General features: G+C 43.4%; 1 protein-coding gene across 5 annotated transcripts in view; it reads left to right on the top strand.

Moving 5' to 3' along the window:
• The window catches only part of LNX1 (ligand of numb-protein X 1), an 80,463-nt gene that overhangs the window by 5,333 nt on the left and 51,025 nt on the right, over positions 1-24,105 (top strand). For 2 of the 5 annotated variants that reach the window (XM_061472695.1, XM_061472677.1), the window contains exon 2: positions 8,769-9,246. In XM_061472695.1, the coding sequence (XP_061328679.1) occupies positions 8,864-9,246 (383 nt within the window). In that variant the 5' untranslated portion in view covers positions 8,769-8,863. Of the gene's footprint in view, positions 1-4,748; positions 4,859-8,768; positions 9,247-12,730; positions 13,218-24,105 lie in introns of those variants that run through there. The other 3 variants (XM_061472686.1, XM_061472705.1, XM_061472715.1) reach the window with 3 other exon arrangements.

Raw genomic sequence — 24,105 nt, 5'->3', positions numbered from 1 at the left:
GCTCTTGGGTTGTGTTTGCACTGGCTGAGCCACTCGCACACCATGAAGCTGTGAGTGAGTTGGGCAGGTTGTTCTTCACCCTTGCCAACATAAATGACATCCTGCAAAACCACAATGGAGTTTGTCCCACAAAAAAAGATAAAAGCTACCTTAAAGCATTTTAGAGGGTGCTGAGGGTGGGGTTTGCTTATAAATGTTCTTGGTCCACAGATCAGGAAGTCACCAACATTATCTACCTGCTGTCTGAAGGCACAAAATCTTCAGAGTGTTGTACAAAACGTTTTAATAAGGACAAGCAAGTCTTCTCTGAGACTAAATGGGCACCACTGGCAAGCTGGGTGTTACCATCCAGCTGTGCCTTCCATCTACCCAAAGCATGGTTAACCCCTTTTCTGTGCTCCTCCATACCTCCCAGCCCCTTACCCTTTCATATTGGCAGGAGCTTGCATTCACACCGAAGGTCATTTTTTTCCCCTGATGGACCAGTATCACAGGGAGTTTTGCTGTGCTCTTTAAGCTAGGCCAGTTCAGAGAGCAGCTAAACAATGCATAGTGGAGGAAAGGCAGTGTCCTGCTTTTCTCAAAGAGGCTGGGTGCATTTGGCCTTGGGAACATAGTAAAAAATGTATCCAGTCATTAGGAAGCCAGAAAGCAAGGGGCATGCCTTGAGACCTTTTTGTTCAGGTAGGTACCTCTGTTGACAGTATGGGTCTGTCCTGCTGTGCATCATAAGGCATGGAAGTTAGAAGTGGGGAAGGGATGGAGAAATGGCTTTCGATTCAGTGTGCAGAAGAATTAGAGAACACTATTTCCCTGTGGCTTTGTCTAATATGGTGTAGTTCCAAAATCAGTTTTCGTTGAGGGCCCACTATGTCCCTTTTTCCTGCTTGTCTTCACTGATATCTAATATGGTTTGGGTTCACTCTGCAGCCTTGTGTTTTTTGGGAACACTAATTTTTTTTCCTACCCAGTCATCTATTCTCATGGTAATTGTGATAATTTCATGAATATGGAGGCTTCTGCCTTTCTGTCAGAGTGGGCTGAATATGAAAAATGCATCCAGAAGGTAGGAAGCAAAAGACCAGTAATGAACAAAGGGAATCACAGGGAGAGAAAATGAGTGCCCTCATTCTTTAGGAAACAGGTTAGAAGCACTGTCACAGAGTTAGTATCTGGAACCAAATTTGTGCTGAAGGTGCAGAGCTACTTTATTTCAAATTAATTTTGTTCCAAGTTTTGCACTTTACTCTGTAGCAGCAAGGCTTCTGTGTATCCTTTCACTATTGCGATGTACCCAGTGCAGGTCCATATTGCCTGGGAGTTAGGTTGTCTAGATTGATGGGTACCTGGCTGGAGCACCGATAGCTCTGTGGTGGTCTGCAGGCCTGCATTTCATTGCTCTGAAACACAAGAAGAGCATGTTCAGGTACATGTCCCCCATCACTGAGTCACACAAGATGCAGCTGGAGCAAGGACCAGGGATGCACTCCCTCATGCAGTTCCCATGGCCTGTTGTACCTATTCCTGTCTATGAGCACACAGTTGTCCAGCCACACAAACACAGTACTGTCATTTGGTCAAGTGGCTGAAACAAGCTTGTGGTATTTGTGAGGTTGCCAGTCTTGCCACAGTCGGACAGAGCAATCAGCCAAATCAGAGTGGTAATGCACCTTTTGTTACATCACTAGCCATGCAATTTTATAATTTAGCATGTGAAATGCCGATGGCATTTATTATGTCAATTAGGATGAGCACGTGTTTAGGAAGCCCTTTGGGAGTCAATCGTAATTGCTCACATAGGCTTGCTTTGGCCACATGATTGACTTCCTTTGAGCAGTAGACCCTGTGCCTGTCCATTTTGTTACAACTCGTCTTTGCACTGGGAGTCTGAGCCTGTGGTTCTGGCATAAGCTGTTGGTCCAAGCCTGGGTTTACTGGGCTTTGAAAAAAGGCAAGAAACAGAAATCATTACCCTCCACCAACATAGTACTTGACAACTAGAGACATGCCAGCAACAAGTCTTCTCAGAGGTACTGCCTTCTGCTAAGGTGAGTTCATTCATAGGACATGTATCTTGTGGTGTGGGTAGGTTAACCTGTGAATACATATTGTCTTATTCAAATCTCTTCTTCACTCGAATCTGCTCCAGCTGTTCCTAATGTTCTCAAATTACTTCTGGGCTGAGTTTTTTCATTCTACCATGCTGAGTAAAGTTGTGTATCCACGAAATTGTTAGAAAGAGCAATTCAGGTTTGTGTGGGCGTGCGAGAGGGAGACGGGCGGAGAAGCAGAATATATTTCCATACATTCCTAACAGACATTTCAGATACATAATTCCACAACAAAAAACTTTTTCCAGCATTGTTCTTTTTCTGTAAATTCCAGCAGGAGCCACAGAGAAAAATGTTGGGTTTTTTTCCCAAATAATCTGGTTCTGCTTTTTGAAGTTCTTGTGCATGCAGGCACAGTGTGACATTTCTGTTAGGTTTCACAGCTTGAGCTACAACTCAAAAAGTTGGGGTTATTCACCTACTGTACTGTTAGAGTTTTTTTTATTCCCTTGGAAATGCCTTTCATTACTAAAGCCTCTGCAAAGGGCTTTGATTGTTAGAAGCTTTCAGAAGGACTTTTTGACTAATAATAAGTTTGGAAAATCCAGCTGTCTTAAAGCTGGGGCCAGGCAGAGGAGAGGTTTTGGAGCTCCTGTTTGTTGTCTCAGAGACATTCTCTACTCATGTGGTGATATTTTAAATACAATCATTTTCTTCAAAGACCTCACTCTAACAGTCTTTCCTATAAGCTTAAAAGTCAAGCTGAATTCTTAACTGCTAAAGTGGTACCTCTGGGATCCTGAACTCTTCTGTAGCTACTTACTGACTTTTTACTTGGAGGTATGCATTTCACCTCTGCCCGTAGCAAATCTCAACTGGAGATGTCAAGGGGGTTGGAACTAGATGATTTTAAGGTCCTTTCCAACCCAAACCATGCTATGATTACCCTTCAGGCAGAAAGAAAATGTTGTGACTTTTCTATAGGTGGGACGGATTTAAAAGTAATGGGGAAGGGGGAAAAAAAAAGAGAAAGATATACGTACGAGGAATGCTGGTCCTAAGGCATCATGATAAGGTTTCAGGCACCTTAGGGTCTTATAACCTTCCTTTGAACAAAGTTTCAAGTCTAGGCAGGCTGTCTCACCCCTTTGGCCTTTAGTACAGCTATGCCAAGTTTGATACAAATTATTATATGATATTTTTACACCAGATCTTTGGAAAGTCTTTTGGGATGTAAAATACTGTATAATATGTAGTATTGGAGTATGGGTCACTCTATAATGTTTTCCACAACTGTTTCGTATTCTGAAACAAGCAAGCTGCCCAGTGGCCTCCAAAATAAGTGCTACCTTGAACAGTAAAGTCAATATAATCTATACAGATCTTCATCTGGAGAGAAAGAGGGGTACAAAACACAGTAATGGGAAAGCTGGGAGGCCTGCTACAAGGTAAGACAGTTTGATGAGAGATAATAAATTAATACAGTGTTAAAATTTATCTGCCTAATGGCAAATAGTTTTGTATAAGCATCCAACCTGATGCCTCATTATAAACCTCTGAACATGAAATAGGTGGGGTAATATTGCAACCTGGATTCTCACAGGAATAGTAAAAGCTGTATTTTCCTGAGTATCATCTCGGCTAACCCTGCAGAACCTGAGGGTTTTGTGCTTCTGCTTGAGGGTGAAGGAGGACCTCTGCTTCCTCCTGGTTTTGGCCCACTCTTCTCCCCAGTGTGGGTAAGCCACTAGATGGGGACAATGCTCACATCTCCTGACCTGCCTACATCTAGCCGCTGGCAGCTGGGCTGAGGCTTCAGAGTTAAGCTTGCGACTGTGAAAGGTGCCAAGTCTTCTAGCAGTTTGATATGGATATTTATTAACATGAACAACATGATGGCAGTCTCTGGGCTCTCAGCAAAACAAGCTGAGTAGCAAGAAAGATGTTGGTTGTAGCATGCTCACAGCTACTGTAGAAGGAAGATCAGGTAAAAGCATCTCTGGAAGAATAATGAGCTTCTAACTTGGCAGCTGGCAATGTTGCTGTGGTGGAGCAGTTTCCTTACCTGCCTGCAAACCAGCCTCTTTGGCCATACTGAACTGCATAAAAGGATGGCTGTGACTCATCAAGAGATGTACTTCTGTAGGAGATAACAGCCCAGGCAGAGGCTCAGGGAAAAATGCAACATGACTTTATCCCAGATATAGGATTTCTTATGCACATGCTTAAAATTTAAAAATAAAACAAGAGCATTAATCAAATGTGTTACTTACACGGAGACAACCAAACCAACTAATACTTGGTGGTCTTACTGTACAATTTAGAATCCATTTTCCTTTCGCATACTGGCTGCCTTTTCTCTTGACTGAGGATTTTGTTATCCCCAAACATGCCGCTTCAGAGTTACTGCAGCTAAATTACTCTACCTGTTTTGCAGCTCGTATGTCTCACTCCTCTGTTTTCCAGTGATGCTCATTCACTGGCTTGTCTTCACCACCTGGGATGTAAGCTAGTTGCTGCCCTTCCAGGCTTCATGTCACCGTTTCTCTGGCTTTTGGTCATCTATTTTCTCCTTCCTGTGTTAACTGCTTCCCGTCTTTCATTACTTAATTCTTTCTCTTTTAGCCTTCATTACTCATTTTTTTTGCCACCTGAAGTCTGTTTCGTTTTGTACTGTGCTACTTCCAAGTGCAGCCTCCTGGAGTGGGTTAATGTTTGAAAGTGTGTCTGGGTGGAGGCACTGGGGCTTTGCCACTTTGCTCAGTTAGACCTTCTCTTGACACACTGCTGCCAGCATAACTGCTATGGTAAGTCAGGATTTAAGCTTAAGATTGGTTAAATACTTACTTGGGATGGGATGGGATGGCTGTGTAAGGAGATGAAAGGCATTTTCTCTACCTTCTCTCCACATTTCCTGCCAATGCTTTTTGTCTGGATTTGTTTGTTGGGCTCTTAAATGCTTATGGTGGCTGCAAATTCCTAAGCAGTAAAAACCTGTGAGATGCAAACTCCTTCAAACTGGTGCAGTCTGTTGGGTAACTTTTGTAAGAATATGGCCATGATACTGGCTTTCACTGTGTCACAGCCCTGGACGTTATCTCATGCACTGGTGTGACCATTTTCATTCCAGCTTTTGTGGCTGAAAGCTTGGCAATGTGGATATCCAGGATGACTGTATTCTTCCTTTATTTGCACCATATTCCTGTGCTTCAGGTCTCTGCCTTGCACTAGAGCTTGATTTACTGTAGTGTTACAATATTTAAATTCTTAAAAATCAGTGTTCATTTATCTAAGCCAAGCTGTGCTAGGCACTGTACAATTATGCTAAATCTGGGACCTGATGTATCCGACTTCCTGCACAGCAGCAAAGCAGCAAAGTTGATGTCATCTTCTTGGGAATGGCACCACCACCACCTCTAAAAGCTCCTCCTACCCATCATCCATGCAGCCACCAGTCCCTGTCAGTATGAATGTCACTGTAAGCCAGCATGAGACTGCCAAGGAGATATCTTCTCCCTGCTGTGGTTGCCAGTGGCTTTGACAGTGATTGAAAATAGATGTAGGATTCCTCCCTTATCTTCCTCCTCCAAGCGCAGGCCTCAAAGAAGAGAAATTCAACTGAGAAATAATTACTTTTTTTTTCACTTACCTGTGGTTTACCATCTACCTGTACAGGGTTCCTTGCTCAAAGTGCATGTTGTTATTCATAGCTAATAGAACAAGTAGAAATACATACCAGTTATCAACAGGTCAATTTTAAACCCCTCTTTCCCTCTCTTCTACATTGTACAAGAGGAACTGAGGCTTTATGGTTCCTAAAAGGACACGAAATTAAGTATGTAGCTTGTTGTGACAGCACATAAATGTTATAAATGCAAATTACTGCAAACATTACAAACAGTGTCTGGCTCTGACCAAATCTGTGTGACATCTCCATAGCATGCCCTCTGTGCTAACTCCTTTGGTGGTATAATCACCTCCCAAAGACAGACATTGATTATTTCATTGCTTGATATGCCCAGCAATATAAGAAGTTTTGTTGTAGGTGAGCATGGGCCATATTAACCAGAAGAGGCTGATAGATTTCCTCCCTTCCCCCAGAATTTCTATTAATATATAGTATAAATCTCCTAAATAGGAGAGGTCATAGAATGAATTAAGGCTTCCTAAAAATTCAGTGCCTGTTACTAATTAACATGGATGACTTTGTTTCCCAGCACTATAGCAAGTATTTGTAATTCATGTAAACATTGTAAAATTCAGGTACAGTTCCCTGCATCTGCATTTTTCACTAGCAATGCATCATTAGCAATCGGCTTTCATTTGCACATGTGGGAGGGGAGGAGCAGTACATTCATGGTTAGAGCATGAAGCTAGGAGGGGACCATTCAGATGCCTGTGCTCCTCTTCCTGCAGGCTGCTCCCGCCTCAGAACAGGGCTTTGGGTCCATCTTTCAGCAGGTTTTCTGATGGGAGCCATGTGTTTGGTCTCCTGCCAGCAAGCAGCAAGAGTTTCTGTCCTTGGGAACATCCATGAGGCAACAAAAGATTTGGGTTAGCCGTATTGTGGTGCACGGAGACAGCACCTGTGTGGGTCTAACTGTGTGTGCTGGTACAAGAGGATGTGGCAGGAAAATGAAGAAACAGCATGAAACCCAGCCCGCTCCCCTGGTTGTCCTGGGTGCAAGGCATTTCAAAAAATGTAGGAAAGAACAAAGTTCATAAAGCAATGCTTTTTTGTCACGCTTTATTGATTTCTAATTCATTCTATGGCTATTTTTAAAGCCACAATCCCACAGATTCCCAAGCTGCATATTGCCATTCTTGTAAGGAGCCCTGTTGACTTTGGATGGGTTCCCTCCATGAGTGGGGGATGTGGAGATCAGATGAACCCTCTCCCTCTCTTTCTGCAAAACACAGCTACTGGTAGATCAAACACCAGCTCACAGCCACCCTACTTCATCGAGAATTTAACCAAGACCTGCCTACCAACAGTCGCTTATGGTGCCCAACAGTCCCCACCTCAGCCTCATGATCATCTTTTCTCTTGTTTCAACTTCCTGTTCACCTTAGTAGAACCAAATAATACTGGTTTTAACTCCTACATTAAGATAGCAGATAGAGCCGTTTTCTGCACTCTAGGAAGATGTTCATTTCTTCACAAAGAGCTGTGCATAAAGCTCCGGTGACTATTTTTGCAAAAGGGAACTTTTGCTGCAGTACAGAGTATTTTAAATATTTGCAAGACTTCTAATAGGAGGCGATTTTAATTCAGAAGAAGCTAGTGCTAATCAGGAGACAGAGCTTATGCAGAACTTAGTCTTGCAAGCAGAAATATTATTATACAGCCACTTAGCATAATTGCCACATAAGAACAGGATCTAGCAAAGCATTAAAGTGAATGTTTGACATTTAAGCATCTGGTTAGAGTTAGTGGGGCTATCATTTTACCTTTATGTCAGAAAATCCCTGCTATGTTCAAGTTTAATTTCTCAAGTTTAGAGCCCATGAGCTTTGCATAAAAGTAAGGGTATGTTTTATATAAAAATGTGCTTTGTCATAACCAGATTTTTTTTGTATTCTTTCCCTCATTTGCCCTCAGATGTGGGTGTCTGAGGCTGGCACATTGTCTCAGCAAATTAAGTCAAGCTGGAAGTAAGAGTAGAGTGTTGCGGCAGAGCAGCAAATAAGATTAACATTTTCAAGCAAGAGTAGTAATTAGGTCATTGCATATTTTATATCCCCAAGTTTATTTTCAAAGTAGTATATCAAAATAAGCATTGATGTAATGAGATATAAGTGCTCCAATGAGCAGTTAGGGTTCATCAAATAAAAACTACAAATTACTCTTCAGGTTTGCTGCTACCCACAGAGTTTACATCTTCAAAATACCAGGAGGCAGGTGCTCTGGCCAGAGCTAATTAGGCTTGTAGTTAGAGACACACTGGGTTTCTACAACACAAATTATGAACAGAATAAACCCAGTTTTGAGTGATACAGTATTTGGCATCATGCTGTGGATTTCACTTCAGCACATGGGGTATTTGGTGCTTTGGGAAGTAAAATGAAGTTTTGAACTGGTTATGCAGGTGCAGATGGTTATAACTACCTGACTCAAAGCATCCAGAGTAGTGCCGTGGGGGGACAAGGAGACAAGCTTGGAATGCAGGGTCCCAGGTGCACTGCTGCAGTGGGATGAGAGTGGTCTAGAGGGTGCCAAGACTAAATCTTCATGATCCAACCTGTCCTCCCTCTGGGTGAGTGTCTGTATGCCTGTGTGTGTTAGGTGAAGTTGCTGCTCTCCCTTGCTGTGCTGAGCAGGAAGTTTGTGCAGTACCCATTGTTCTTACCTATGTTTCTGTAGTCTCTCATGTTTGCCTACGCATGATTCTGCTTTTCCAGCAGAAGTAATGTGACCACAAAATCAGCTGACTGGAACTGCAATTACATGCTAATTTAAGGTTTCAGCCATTAAATGCCTGTATTATGTCTCCCTATTTTGACAGCTTTCTTTACAATGAGAGTAATTGTGTAAATTGAGCTAGATATAAGAGAAAATAAGTCCTTTTTTTCTGCCCGCTTCTTTGCTCCGCCCTACCACTCAAAAAAGCAATCTTTCCTTAATACCTGCTAGAGTAATTCATGTCCAAATGCATATTGTAAGTACAGTAAGAGAAAACAACCCAGAACAACAATCCTTTGGCTTTCTTCCCACAGATCTGATGGCACACAAGCCTTGCTGTGACTCCTACGAATAGAAAACAGGTCAGGTACTCCAGTCTGCCCTCTTTTGAATTGCATCAATTTCATTTATGAGCCAGAAAGAAGAAATGGAGGATAGCTCCCCACCACTCTGTATCACCTGCGGCCAAGCACATTTACCAGAAGAAAACCACTTGTACAGCTACACCGAAGTAGTAGATGATGATCTGATATGCCACATTTGCCTGCAACCTTTGCTTCAGCCGTTAGACACTCTCTGTGGGCACACCTTCTGCACAGCCTGCCTTACAAACTTCCTTGTGGAAAAAGACTTCTGCCCCATGGACCGCAAACTTGTGATTCTCCAGACGTGCAGGAAGGCCAGCATACTAGTGAATAACCTCTTGGACAAGCTAATGGTTAGCTGCCCTTTCACAGAACACTGCTCAGAGGTCATGCAACGCGGTCACCTCCAACAGCATTTCCAAACCCAGTAAGTTGCTGTCGATAGACATTTTTCTTTTTTCACTCTTTTTATTAAGGAGAGAAAAAAATATTGTCAATTAATGCCGATTAAAATATGCAGTTAATGTAAACAAAGATTTGTTGATTCCACTCCCAATGAATGCCTACAGTATCACTAATTTAGAGTATAATTTAGTCCATTTATATGATGACATCTCACTCTGTTTTTAGAATCAAATGCATTCAAGGTACTTCATGCTATTGTTAGCAGTTCTGGGCAGATACCTTGTGGTTAGCCACATAATGGAAGTGTGTCTTTAGTCATCTGAAAAGATCTGAGAGTTTGGGGAAGCTGAGCTATTATAAATATTTTAATAGCACATTAAGTGTTTTATAATTGCCCTTTCTTCAGTCCTTTTTTGAATCATAAATGACCTATATGAGAAGTAGAGCAGAAAATGTTCTGGTTTGATATTGGCCTTTGGAGCTGCATGCTCCTTTATTCCAGGTGAGCACCGCACCATGGGGCTCACAGAGTGAACTGATGTGGCAGAGCACTCCGGTTGGGCTCGCCTTCCAGCCTCACTTCTGCTGGTGGCCAGGACAATCTCCCTCCTGCTTCTGGGAGACCTCTCCAGGGCGCAGTTCGGTTCCTCAGAAAGGATAGAACTGACGGTGAATAATCCTCTGTTGACAGCATAAAACCATGTGCTGCTGCTTTTGTCTTGCATCTTCTGCCTTTTGGAAGGAAGGCAGAACACTAAAGAGATACATGCAGGGTTGTGATTTCTGATGGCAGACAAATGCTTTGGTATAGTCCAGTATCAGCACCTTGGATTTGAGAAGAGACATGGTCTAAGAGATGCCCTTTCCTTGTGGCCTGTATCTGATCTCCAGTGAAATTACTTCCCCTGTGGTTTGCAGGTGTGAGTTGTGTTTCTAGGTGTGTGCTTCTGCCTGTGCATTGCAGAGGAAGACCTGGGAAACTGGTGCAGGGCTCCAGATTGCTGCGGGAGGCACATTCCTGCACACATGGTAATGCTGAGAGTCAGAGCATCCCTGGTGAGCTGGAGCACAGAAGTGTCCTCACATGGCTGCAGGCTTCATGGTTTTGAAGCTTGTAACTGGAAATGGCTCTGCAGCCTCCCAATCAAACGTGTCCCCGTTTGAAATGGAGACCCCTTTTCCTGAAGCACCTGAATTCTCATGAGTAATTTATTCACTGAATATGTTCACTGAAGTTGTGGTTTAACCAACAAAAAAATGTGACCATTTTACACTACTAAAACTGAAAAAAAAAACCCAACTAAAATCAAAACCCCAAACCTCAAAACATTATAAAAGGGGTTCTTGACCCTTTGCAAAGGTCAGAAGCCCACTTTCCACATGCTAGGGGCTTTGGTTATGGATTTGGATGCCCTTGGCCCTCCCAGCTCTGGACTTGGCTTTCCCTGCTGAGGGTGCTGCTGGCTCATGGCATGTAGGAGGTGGAGGAGGCAGCCTCCAGTTCAGGCCAGTGCTACTCTGCCAGGTTAGCTATCTGCTGCTAAGGGGAAAATATGACAAAGTTACTTATAATCTTCTGCCTTTGGTGTCAGGACTTCTCTGACAGGCTTCAAATACTAATTTCAGTAGTAATGTAGGTAAAGGGACTGACAGTCTGCTGTGAGCTGTTATCACTGAGATTGTTTCTTTACAGATTCCAACCCTAAAATCTTGAGCCCCTAGTGCAAATACCCTTTCCCTTTGCTATACGTATAGCTGACTTTAATGTATTTTAGATCCTCCTTTTTGTCTTAATTTTTTTTTTTTTTTTTTTTTAGATAATGGTGCTATGGCCATAAAACTAGCAAGTTAAAGCAAACAAACAAACAAAACAACCCACACAATAAATAGGCAAATTGTAATACTGTATTTTACACAGAAGCCATGCAACTAGCACAATTCCTGATTTCCTAGTGTCAGCACTCCTGGGTGGACATGTGCAAGTCACTCCAGCATCTTGGTTTCTCCTCCTTAAGGTAGTAGTAAAGATACCCTTCACCCACCTGCCTTGTAGAACTGCAGTGTTGTAAACCATGATTTGGTCCTGTAAAAGCCTGGCAAGTTTTATTCCAGTGCTTACTACTGCATGTCTGTGCCATGGATTTTCCTCTTGGGATCTCCTGTGGTTCTGGTTCAGGGGATCCTATCCCTGGCTTGCCCCACAGCCTCTTGCTGTCCCTTCTGCCCTGTGTCAGGCTCCCCCCACCAAGTCCTAGGTTTGCAAGCCCAGGGAGCAGGAGACTGGAGAGACAAAGCAGTGGTCTCCCTTCCCATCTAGACCTAAAGCCTCAAAGGCAGTGCAGTATGAGGCAGTGCTACACAGGCTGGGTGGCTCTTTTGTCATGCACTGACATGGATTTTCCTTACGTAGGGTGGTTTGGAGGGCTGAGTTACCTTAAGGCCAAAGGACAGAGGCATGAGAGTAGGAAATCATGGGGAACCTTTGCTGCTGGAGGTTTCAGCTTTCCTGGAGGTGGGTAGCACAGCCTCACTGGCATTCCCACCAGAGCAAAAAATTAGGAGGAAACTTTGAGTGACCCCTAAAGGGGGACTTCTGCAACCTTGTGCATGCAGAAACTGTGCAGTACCTTTACCTTTTTTAAGCACAACAATAATTATCACTGAAGGCATCTTATGCCTCTGCCTAATTTAATTCTCAGAAATGCAGAATTCTCTCTTTCCATCTCACCTCCAGGTCAGGGCAGGGCAGGGCAGGACAGGAGAAGGACGTTGTGCTCTGGTATGCCCACACACATGCTACAGAGTGAGCAGACTGAGCCAGCGCTGTTCTCTCTAATTCCAATGAATCAATAGAGGGGAGAGAAATATATGACTTTGTTAATAAAAAGAATAAAATAATAATGATAAAGAACCCACTGCCTGCAGCGAGAACAGCTCCGAGCCCATCTGAAATCTCGACCGAACGTGATCTGTGTTCTCAGTGAATAAATTAGAGTAGACTCCGCTAGAATCACCAGGGCAGTCAGCCGTCCTCGCATTTCTTGCCTGATTCAGGCTCAGACCAATCCTGGTTCTCAGAGACAAAATGAAATTTTGGGTCACTGATGGGGCAAGGTGAGTTTGCTGGTTTATGCTTTGTAATCAATGCGAGAACTTTACATTTTATAAATGCCAGTTACCGTGGAGTAGTCCATTGAAAACGTTCTTATTTAAAATGTTTGTCCTTGCATCCTTCAAAAAAAAAAAAGAAAGAATCCATGAAAATAAACGCTCTCAGAAGAGACATGTCCTTGGATTATTACATGATTTATGTTTCACAGAAATATCTGACTGGATTTGGGGAATTCAGGCTGAGATGCAAACAGCCAGCAGTTGGCTGTGATCTTTCGCAGTGTTTTACTTTAAAAAGGTGTGGTCTTCTGATATCGCCTGCTTCTAAACTCCACGGGGGGCATTTTTTCCCCCTTGTCAGACAGCTACACCCTTGCGTGATGCAGTTTAGCTCGTAACCCATCTGCTTGTGGGCAGTGATGTAAACGTACCAGCTGCCTCTGAAGAACCACTCTGAATCCTGCAGGAGGCAGGTCTCTTCCCCGAGCATCGCTCTGCTCTGCAGCATAAGTCACTGTCTCGCCAACCACGCTGTGCTGTCCCTAAACCCTCACATCTACCCATCTGAGAGTCAGATCGAGTAATCCTCTTACAGGTCAATGATTTTTGCAGTGTAGCTTCGTTTAAGGGATTTAAGCTCGATTCCTAATGTGCTACCATTGCGTTGAAATGGAAAGGCTTGCTTAGAAGGGGCTTGGCTGGCACAAAAGCTTCACGTTGTGTGTCCCACCAGCACAGAGAGACAGTGGGAAGGAGGAATCCTAGCAGCAGTGCCAGCCCTGCACTGAAAATGAAGGCTCTCCTGTTACTGGTCCTACCTTGGCTAAGTCCTGCAAACTACATAGACAATGTGGGCAACCTGCACTTCTTGTACTCTGAGCTGTGAGTACGCACAGTCGCGCCGGTGTCGTGCTCTCTGTCTGTCTGTCTCACCTGAGAGGTGGGAAGGGGCTCACCACAAGCTGTCTGGGGGGTCTGTCTGTCTGCCTGCCTGTGTGTCTGTGCCTATGTGTACGTGTGAAGAAAATCCTGCAACGTCTTGCCAACAGCTTCACACCGTGCTGTGAACTAGCTGCTTCCCATCCAGAGGGCTAATAATAGCAGTACGTCCTCATTGCTTTCTGCTTTGGAAGCAGCTCTCAGACATACTGAGTGAAGCTGCCTTTTTCCTTACCAACTTGCTTTCCTGTGCTGACGTTTTAAGTGCTTGTTGGGTTTGGTTGTTGGTTTGGGATTTTTTTTTTCTTCCATTTCTGAATCTGTGTTTTTTCCTTTATTTTCCACAAATAGCTTTGTAGGAGAGCTGGGCATAGAGAATGGTATCAGGATAGACACCCCCAGTAGAGCAGCCTCTGTGTGTACATGCATAATGTTCTCTGTGTAAAGCTGCATGCCTGTAGCAAAATGCTGAGAAGCCTTTCACCAGAAATAATTCACTTGAATCTGGAAGGAAATTTCCCATATTTGTGTTTTTGCCTACAGCAGAATGTTATTTTCTCTGTAACGCAAATTTGAACGTAGCAAGACATTCGTATATCTTCGTGTTTAAAAAACCCCACCTGGAACAACCCCATAGCTGATCTTTCCAACCCATAAACCAAACAGTCTAGGTTATCATCTGTAAATGATAATAGTTTAATCTGTGCTCGAATGTTATTGTACTAGTTGATAGGTTTTTATGACTAGAAATAGATGTTTGTTCCAGTGTGTTTTAACTAATTATGTTTTGTTTGTGTTTTAACAAATCGTAAACTCTTGAGATCTTCCTTGAGATAATGGGTGAAATGGCTAATTCTGCTCAAAGATGAAAAATGACTGTATTGTGCCTACATGTGGGAATGTTTTAGTAACAGTTGTGATTAGTACCAATGAGACTAATTTCCAAATGATTTTGTCTCTACTGTCAGACAAAAATAGCAGTGCTTTGCAAAAGTCCCCTTTTGAAATTCTTGTGTGATATGTATGGTAACTATTAATAATTTGGTCACGCTGTGTACAAACAGCTCAGGATTTCTGTATGCCGTAGGTGTTTTTAAACATTTAACAAATCTGGTGTTGAGGGTTGGAGCAATGCTCCCATTTTAATTTACTGGCATTTTGTTTAAGAACATTAATTAAAACCCCCCAAAAAACCCAAACAAACCCCCACACACTGTTAAGCCAAGCAGGCTACAGGAGCAATCAAGCTCAAAACGGAGCAGATGAACATTTATAATGGAAACAATGGCATCTGGGACATCTATTTTCCAGGAAAACAAACTGATGAGATTAATCAGAGCACAGGCACAGCCTACTTGCTTTTCTTGGGGAATTCAGGTTCGCTGATTCTCCCAGGGTAAAGGGCTACGATGTACGGTAGCTGTTCATCTCTTATTTATTTAGCCTTCTAACCCACAGAGATGTTAGTCTTGCTGGGTGTCGGCAGTTGCCCTTAATGGAGTGGGTGTGGGCTGGGGCTTGAACGTGCATCTTCGGTTGTCAGCAATGGGAGGTGCTCATTTCGTGCCCGGGCCCAGCCCCAGATGTTACCTGGCGTGGGGAGCTGGTGCTCAGCACCTCCCGCACTGCTCCATCTCTGTCCAGGGCAGCAGGAAGCAGGATTTGCTGGGGCTGACATAATTCAAAAGGGCATTGGGCAGTTTGAGTTCATTTCAGGAATTTCTCCTCCTTCTCTACGTGTATTTGGTGCTGCTGGCTGCCGCTGGCTGCCTCTCAAGGCACTGACATACTAATCTGTGGGATGTGTTCAAGGTCCTTTCTAACAGCAGCAGTTGGAAAGAAAAGAGAAATACAGTTTTCAGTCCTGTTTAATCAGTTTATACAGATGTGATGACCTACAGGTTGCTACTTTGGTTGCTCAAGCACGTGCATGCGGGATGTTTTTAATGCAAAGTTTTCAGTGGGACAACATAGGCACCAGTGTCCAGAACAGCCCGGCACCTGGGGGAACAGTTTTTATGCCCCAAGCCCCAAAGGGGTAGCTTCATAAATTCTGCCCTTCCCCACAGGCAGCTGAAAAGCCACCACCATGTGCAGCGTGTCTTATGGCTTGCTCCACAGCTCAAAACTAGACTAGTAAGCTGAAAATGTTTATTTTTTTCATTATCACACTCTCTTTGGTTGCTGGCCAGTAAAAATATTGGCCTCAGTCAGGGCTCATTATTTTGTTGGCTGGCAGCCACCAGAGATACCAGCCAGGCAGAAGGGGGCCAGTGGGGCTGCAAGCAGCAAGGGAAGAGCTGGAGAACCATGGAGGATGTGGTTACCATTACTGCTGCTGACACAAAGAGAGGAAAAAGGGCACTGGGATTTGCACTGCCCTCCTGCTCATGCAGCCCATCTCTTCCCTTCTACCCCAGTCAAACAAAGGTTAAGCTATTTGTCTTGCATTTTGAAGGGGGTCTTGCTTTTGTTCAAGGGTGGTTTTTTTTGTTCTTGAGTGTGAAACAGGGAGCTTGGGGAATAGGAATTGCTGTATAGCCCAAAGCCCATCTGGAGATGCAGGCTGTGGAATCCAAGAAATAAAGACGAGATTTTAGGAGAGTCAAAGAGAAGAAATGAAGTTGGGGAAAGGCTGTGTCAGAACTTTGCACTTCAGATGGATGTCATGAGGGTAGCAAAGAGGGGTGTGTGGATATGTTGTGTCACTTGATGGGACAGGTGTTGGGTGCTGCTAGCTTTAGTTTTCTATTAGCAGTCTGATAATTACAGATATACTCAGCGAGCAAATACGTATCTCCTGACACCATCACCTGCACTAAAACTACTTCCCTGGCCATTGTCTATTGTCCCTCCCTTGTCCCCAGCAAAGACCTCAGCACAGATGCTCTTCTTGTTCTCAGCCAAATCATGAACTGCAGCCTGTGGTAAGTCTGTGGGTGCTTCCTCCTGAGGGGAAGCCCATGGAAACACCCAGCAGAAGGACAAGAAAAATCTGTGAGGTCTCCCTCAAGGAACCAGTGGAGGAGGCAGGATATAACCACACCAGGCCAACGGCTCTCAGCATCAAGGGGGTTTACATGGGTCCTTGGGGAGACCAAAGTCCAGGGTCCATGCCATCTCCTTTATATCCCTGTAAAGCTGCTTTGACAGGCATTTGCTGTGCTTCTTTCTTGTCTAAAATATCTTCAGAAAGGAAATACTTGCCTAAGCATTCTTCAGGTATGTTATTCCCCTCTGGTTAAAAACAAGGTGATGGATGGTGTGGCCACTGCAGGAGGCTTTCCTGGGGGTGAGGACCTGGTGGCACTGTTTGCACCAAGGTATGTCAGTCTCCATTGCTATCCCTCTTCATTCAAAGCAGGACCTGTGCAGTGGGGTATTTCTCAATAAAAGCATTTTGTGCACTTTGATCTCAATGAGTCACTTAGAAGTATAATCATGAGGGGAAGAAGGTTTTGAGACTAAGCAGTGAATAACTTCACCTTCTCCCTCAGTCACATAGAAAATGGGGGATGGTTTCCAACCTAATCCCCCTCCTGCACATGGCTGTGCTGACTGAGCAATTGCCCAGGGCAGTGCTGGGCATCACTTGTGCTCAGCACAGGTTGAGCAGTGGGGAGCCCATGGCAGCCATGCTTGCTGTCACTACTTCCCTCCAAGGTTAAACAGCTCCTGACCCTAGTCACTGCTGGTAATCCCCCTGCTAGATGCACCCCACTGATTTGAATTCAGCCTTTTATATATATATATATATATATATATATATATATATATATGCCTATTGCTTGCTAGAGTGAAATGCACAACCTACTCCCTTATGCAAAAATTGCTTTTTTCTTACCCTTCTTCAGTTACATGAAGCAGTCAAAGGGATCTCACTAAACCAACCGGATCAAGTTTCCCCATGCAGCTCTTTTATGACAACTACTCTCTTAAATTTCATAACAGCACTTTGGGCTGGAATAGCCAGTAAAATCTAGTTTCTCTGTTCATTCAATTTAAAAAGAAGAGACACAAGTGCCAGCTGTCTTCTAGTGTCCTTGGGCATCTTTCACAATAAGAACAATTTAATTCAAGCTATTAGGTGCACCCTCCTGGGCCCATCCCAGCACTGAGCTTAACTGTGTGGCCAGCTTCTTCAATTTCTGCTCAACTCAGTGCAGAACCTGATGTCTGGCTTCAAGTCTGTCCTTACTGCGCGGAGGCTGGGGACTGCAGGGCATGCATTATTTGGGACAAAACTGACAAGCCTGGAGAGCCTTTTGGCCTCATGTATTAGTCTACTGCAAAAGCCATGTGTTGGCCTTCTTACTCTGTGCAAAGCTGGGTGTATGGAAAGCTGTGTTGGAGTTAAGCTGTGAGGTTAATTAAAGCTGAAAGTGTTGAAAAGTAAGGTTTAAATTGAAAGATTCCTGAATGAAAATATAAAATATAAATGAAATATTTTGAGTACCTGCATTAAATAGCCAGGACAAAGCGTGCTCAGATAAAATGTGAACGGTCTTTTTCAGTGTACTAGAAAATCTCTGAGGGAAAACAGAACTGAGGTTAATTAAAGCAGAAAGGCAAAGATGCATTAAGGGCTGCCTATTAGCTTCACCGCCATGCTACAGCTTCACAAAGGGGCCAGGATGGGAGCATGGCAAACTCTGACATCTTGAACGGAAGCAAGAAATACAGACTTCTTGGTTCCTGACTTTTCTTGCCTCCAGTATCCTCTTTGGGAAAGCTTCTGATCCGGATATTATCCCATATTGAGTCTGAACAGGTGCTGTGCTGCAGGGGAGCAGTAGGCACTGGGCACTTTCAGGTCCTCTCTTTGTTCCTCCCCAAGCTCTCTGCAAGGGAGCAGGTCCTCCAAGGAGCTAGTTTTCCTTCAGACTTCAGAGAAAATCTCCAGCAACTACTGCTGTCGCTTCCCCAGCCTGCGCCCTCACTGCCTTGGGCCAGACCCCACTCCATCAGCCCTCTTGCTTGCTCTTTCACTCCTGTCCTCTGATTCGTACCTTTTCTGGTCCTTAATTTAGTTTATTCCCCTTATCTCTCATGTTTGACCCTGCCTCTGTCATTCTTCTTCTATATTTCTAGCCTTTTAAATTGCAGCGTAAAGCTCGATATTTTAGTATGAGTATGGTCTGAAAGCCCCCAGGCAGAAGCCCATGTAGGTAAACTGTAAATATATTGTATTTGCATTTAAAAATACAGGAGGGTTGTAAGCTTATGCTGTTGAGGTGTCCAAATTGATTTTTCTGAACACATTAGGTATTGTATTGTGGAGTCTGATACAGATTATTCTGCTAGCACAGGAGGTGTAGCATAAAGTAGTTATTTCTATTGACCATGACTGTTCTGGATCCGGTCACTCTTTGACCAAGGACTAATTGCTTTCTGCCACATATGCAGATCCTGCTTCCTTCCTCCTGTGCATGCATTGAAGTCATCTTTACTCCATTCACACCTACCTACCACATACTTGAGATCTGAATTAGACCTTTCACTCTGCTGGAATGTTTTCTTATGGCTGGAGCTTTCTCACACCTTTGGATAAGGCTGACATTGGCCAGTGTCAATACCAACAAATACATTTTTTTGCCAAAAGCAAAACCCAAGCCAGACAAAAAAAGTGAAACCCTGCCAAGCTGGAAAGGCATTACAGCAGTTATGGTTGGCAGAAGTGTTTCTTTTCATGAATGAGTTATGTTTCCATTCTGTCTGATTTTTGTGTAGGCTGCTCAAAAGTAGTGTGCCGAGTTACCGCTTAAGAGGAACACAGAGGGGGCAAACCTTATCCTACTCAGAGGCTGCTTCACAATGGGCGATCCACTTTGGTATGAGGACCAGAGAGGGCAAAGCAGCAGGGGGCTGGTGGGGTAAGGGAAAGGAGTGAGGTGATGGGGAGCTGCAGGAGGTCAGTGGTTACTCACAAGCAACAGACTCTCATTTCTCATCAAACATTAAGCCACGCAGGCCGTATGCTGCAAGTTTGGCTGACCTCCGTATCTCTCTGACAATTAACCTAGTTTAGCACTGGCACTGGCAGCATGACAAGGATATTTTTCCTTGAGCTATTTCTCTGACAAATCTGGCAGAACTGGGCTGTCCTGCAACGTGAGGATAAACACTGCTCTTGCAGAGCTCTTATGGCTGTCATAGCTTAAATCCTGTGCTAAATACTGGTTCTGAGACCAGCTGCAATACAGCTCGTTTCGCTGTAGGGAAGCAGACTAGTAGGTCTGAGGGCTGTCTTGGGTTTTTTTAACATTCTTGACCTTTTAGGGGAATCTGCCTTCAAGGTCCTGGTCTATAGAGTAGCTAGCTGGCTGTGTTTCATGACCTTCCTCATGAGCAGTGCTGTCATTTGGGAGATAGAACTAATTTTCTGCATTTTGGCATGTGAATGGGTGCCCAGGCTGCCCACCCTTGACCATGTAGTGATGACAGTGAAACAGCACACGACACAAAACCAGAGGATTTATAGTAACGTTACTGGCAATGTTGGGATAGTAGCATAGCCTGTGTGATGGTATAGATATGACTGCTTAGGACTTCCTATTTCAAAAGGAGAGTCCAGGCTGGTCCCTCTATGTTAAACTGCTACTGCAGCGGAGGCATCTGTTAGTTAGTCAATGCCATGTCATATGTCATGACTAAAACCCCACTGTCACTGAAGGGTTCCTGCCTTGGAGCTGAAATTTATATTGGGATTAAAAACATGAACTTTTTGCTTTTTTAAACATCTTAAAAACTTGAATTCACCCTAAACTTCAGTAAAGTTGCAGCTGGTCAAAACTGAATTTAGTCAGTGAACCCTTGGGTTCTCTCTAAAACATGTTTTGGCCATCCATATAATTTATTAACTGACAACAGATTCTGAATATAGATTGAAGCAAGTTCAGCAGCAACCCAGTGAAACGGTTGGAGACTGCAACATGTGCTGCACAACTTTCACACAAAAAAAATGAACTGTGAAGCAACCGTAACTTCCGCATATTGTACAATATGTCCTCTCGGTATGATGGAAAAGAGGATGACTGTAAAAGTAGGCAAATCAAGCCATGTTTCTAGGAAGTTTCTGTCTCCTTTCTATTGAATTGCTGCTGGCATCAGCATCAGACTTTATTGACAAAGTCTTGCTCTTCTCAGCAGTGCAGGCAGACAATCAGGTTTGTAACAATCACACATATCTAGCTGTATCTGCTCTGGTGTTCATTCTCTCTTCTTTTTATCAAGACACTGACCTGAGTATAATGGATACCTGTGCGAAGAGGAAATAATCATCTCTGATGACTCTGCCCTTGCAGAGTTGTCTCACTGTGTGATGCTGTTGTCACACATGGCATGAAGTTAGGTTAAGACAAGATGCTTGCAGTTGCTGGAGCCATGCTTATTTTTTATTTGCTCTTCTACTATTTCACTGCATAAAAATATTGCCTAATAATAATGCTTATTATTATTACCTAAATAATAAATATTATTTTATAAATATTATAAAATTATTAATAAATATGTTTAAATTAATAATAGTATACATACATAATGTAAAATAAGCTACTAAAATGTCTTTAATGGTATACATTTCAGCTCCAAAATGAATTCATTAGTGAATTACTTGGGAATTTATTTTCCCTTCTCAACTCTCGTGAAATCACATTGGCAGGGAGCAAGCGGTTTAGGTCAGCAAGTCATTTCATGTGAGCTTACACTTCTGTCTATGTGGTACACTGCCATCCCATCGTTCACTAGACAGTGTGTAATATATTCTTCATGTTGAATTTCAGTAATTTAGTAACCTCTTAAATAGAGGATGAGAGGAATCTGACATGCTCTAAGGGCTGTATTTTCCTCTCTCCTCTGTAAAACTTAGTGAACTAATAAGACCAATGGCCTCTATGGTTTGTGTTTTATTAAGAACAGGCAGTACTGTTTTTGAAAGCATAATTCAGGTATTTCCTTCTCTTCTCCCATATGTGATAAGCATTACTGTTAATGTTATTTTTAACATTCTGTTAACACTGGTGATGTCCCACTGTTTTTAACCTTCCTTCCCATGTAAAATGAGTAGTGGAATCGTTTCATAGGAGAGAGCATCAAGCAGAGGCTCCTTTGCTTGTGGATTTTATAGCTTAACAGTATGAGAGGCCAGAAAACATCCCTTGTGAAGCAGGCTTTTATGGAGAGGAGATAGGCATGATTAACCAAATCTGTCCTCTGAGCCACAGGAGACCACTGGAAGCAGAGATTATGCTGTGCTGCTGCTGCTATAGGAGGATGTGTAGGTTGGTATGGATGAGCAAGGCTGTTTCACTTGACGTGTATGAGCATCTTCTGCCAAAAGGCTACATTACAGTCAGAAATAAGCACTCTATACGAGGAGCACATGTTGCAACACAGCTCTTGCCAAGCAAGTTTTGCAGTGGGAGAGGGAATCCTGGGAGGTAGTTGTGACTTGCCCTTGTCAGCTCCCACAGGAACCTCACCACTGGTTCTGGTTTAAACATTTGGCACATATCCCTTTTGAGCTTTACTACCTGGTTTGTAATTACAGCAGGAAGGAGTCACTGCTGCAGAAAGGGTGGATACAATTCTTTCCCAAACACAGTGTGTATATGCTGGTGTTTCTTGTTTGCTGCCGGCACTGCTGCTTTTACAGTTGTCATTGGGATCTGTTGTGGAAATGAGCATAATTGAAAGCGTAATTGCTGCTACTTTGCCCCAACCCAGACTGTAATGGAAATATCAATGATAGTAATATTAGTAGATCAGTCTAAAAATGCTGAGGAGATCCCGCCATAGGCAGCCAGTGGTGATTGCTGCCGCTGATGCCATCCTCATGTTTGTCTGCTGCAACCTGGGCCCTGGCATAGGACTGGCAGAATCCTGCATGACCCACACAGCCTCCAGTGTTGGGGATGTGCTGTGTTCTCCATGCCTGCTTCTCACTGTGGGGTCATGGGTGAAAGGTATTGTCACACAGATGTACTTTATAGAATCATAGAATAGTTGGGGTTGGAAAGGACCTTAAGATCATCTAGTTCCAACCCCCCTGCCATGGGCAGGGACACCTCACACTAGACAACGTCACCCAAGGCTCTGTCCAACCTGGCCTTGAACACCAAAAGGGATGGAGCATTCACAGCTTCCTTGGGCAACCCATTCCAGTGCCTCACCACCCTCACAAGTAAAGAACTTCCTCCTTATATCTAACATGAACATCCCGTTTAAGTTTGAACCCATTGCCCCTTGTTCTGTCACTACAGTCCTTAATGAATAGTCCCTCCCTAGCATCCTTCTAGGCCCCCTTCAGATATTGGAAGGCTGCTATGAGGTCTCCAAGCAGCCTTCTCTTCTCTAGGCTGAACAGGCCCAATTTTTCTAAGCCTGTCTTCATATGGGAGGTGCTCCAGTCCCCTGATCATCCTCGTGGCCCTTCTCTGGACTTGTTCCAACAGTTCCATGTCCTTTTGATGTTGAGGACACCAGAACTGCACACAATACTCCAAGTGAGGTTTCCTTGGCACTATGTCTGTAAATTTTCCCAGTGCCCATTTTTAAACTGCATTTAAATTTTGTATGTTTTGATCATTTTCAGTGGATTGAGTGTATGCCATTTCTAGCAAATGTGCTGCTTCCAGTTTCTTCCCTCATAGGAGATTAAATTCCAGTGCATTCTTGTTTTATACGTCCAAAGCATGAGTGTAATGAAGTTGGACAGTAATGGTTGCTGCATTTCACTTGTTTTCTGCTCTTTCTCCTGTGGTCTAAGCATCTGTAGGTTTCAAGGGTCTTACAGTTACGGTCTTTGAGTTCAGAATAAATCAGAAGAGAACAGACCAAACCAGGACACATCGTTTAATAAGATATACTGTGTATGTATAAACTTGCACTTAATATGTTGGGCTGACAAAGCAAATAAATGCCGAGTCCTGCAGATCTGCCTTGGTTTTTTCTTGTATAACAGTAACATGACCCAAGTCAACAAAACAAATTTCTAAAGGGAGGCCTGGACCAAGCAACTCTCTTCTAAAGCTGATGGACCGTAATACATACCAGATATTTCCAAAACGCATATGCTCCTGTTCTACCTACCTCACAACACAATATGTCTTCCCTTTCTCCTTCCCCTTCTTCTTCAGCAGATATTAGTTACCTCCCTCATATTTCTACTAAGTCAGTATTGCAGAGGGTTAACGATCTCCTAGAGGGAAAATGCATTTCACAGATTTGTGGTGGTCTCCTTGCTTTTTGTTAAGATCTGCTAATTGTTGTTCATCTCTTCCTGTGCTTCTTGTCTCCTCTGTTTTTCAAATCCCCAGCAAATAGAGGTTGACAACCAACACAAAAAAATCCATAGTGGTTTTGTGCCCTGTGGTGATTTACAACACCAAAAGAACTCCCAGCTGACAGCAGGAAGTTTTTTTGTCTGTCATGAGAGAGCTTGATTTGATTGCACATTGGATAAAAATAACAATTTGCTCCTAAATAGGTGCTTATCTTTTTGCAGTGTTACAGAAACTCTCTTGACTCTACCTGCAAAGTGCAAATCAGCTGCTTGCACCCTATAGATGTTTTGAGAGAAGATGCGGGTTTGAAACTCTTTAAATAGAAATCTTTCTGTTGGCTACCTTGACATGACTTGTAATGCTTATTCAAACTCTGTTATCACCAGTGTCAGGCTGTGTTTTGGTTTCTTTAGTCAATTTTCCGCATGGCTGATCCTGACCACCTTAAATCTTTGTCTTTCCCTTACTTCCTCTATATTCCTGTTTTCTTTACACCTTTGTTCTTGCCTCTTCCCCACTCAGGACAGCAGTACCAGGGTTACTGGGGA

This window comes from Pezoporus flaviventris, unplaced genomic scaffold (genome assembly GCF_033815535.1).
Source record: "Pezoporus flaviventris isolate CSIRO_AGI_PZ_B2104156 unplaced genomic scaffold, CSIRO_AGI_Pfla_v1 ptg000002l, whole genome shotgun sequence".
NCBI classification, from domain to species: Eukaryota; Metazoa; Chordata; class Aves; order Psittaciformes; family Psittacidae; genus Pezoporus; species Pezoporus flaviventris.
The sequence above is the reverse complement of the archived record's forward strand: the minus strand, read 5'-3'. Positions and strand labels throughout refer to the sequence as shown.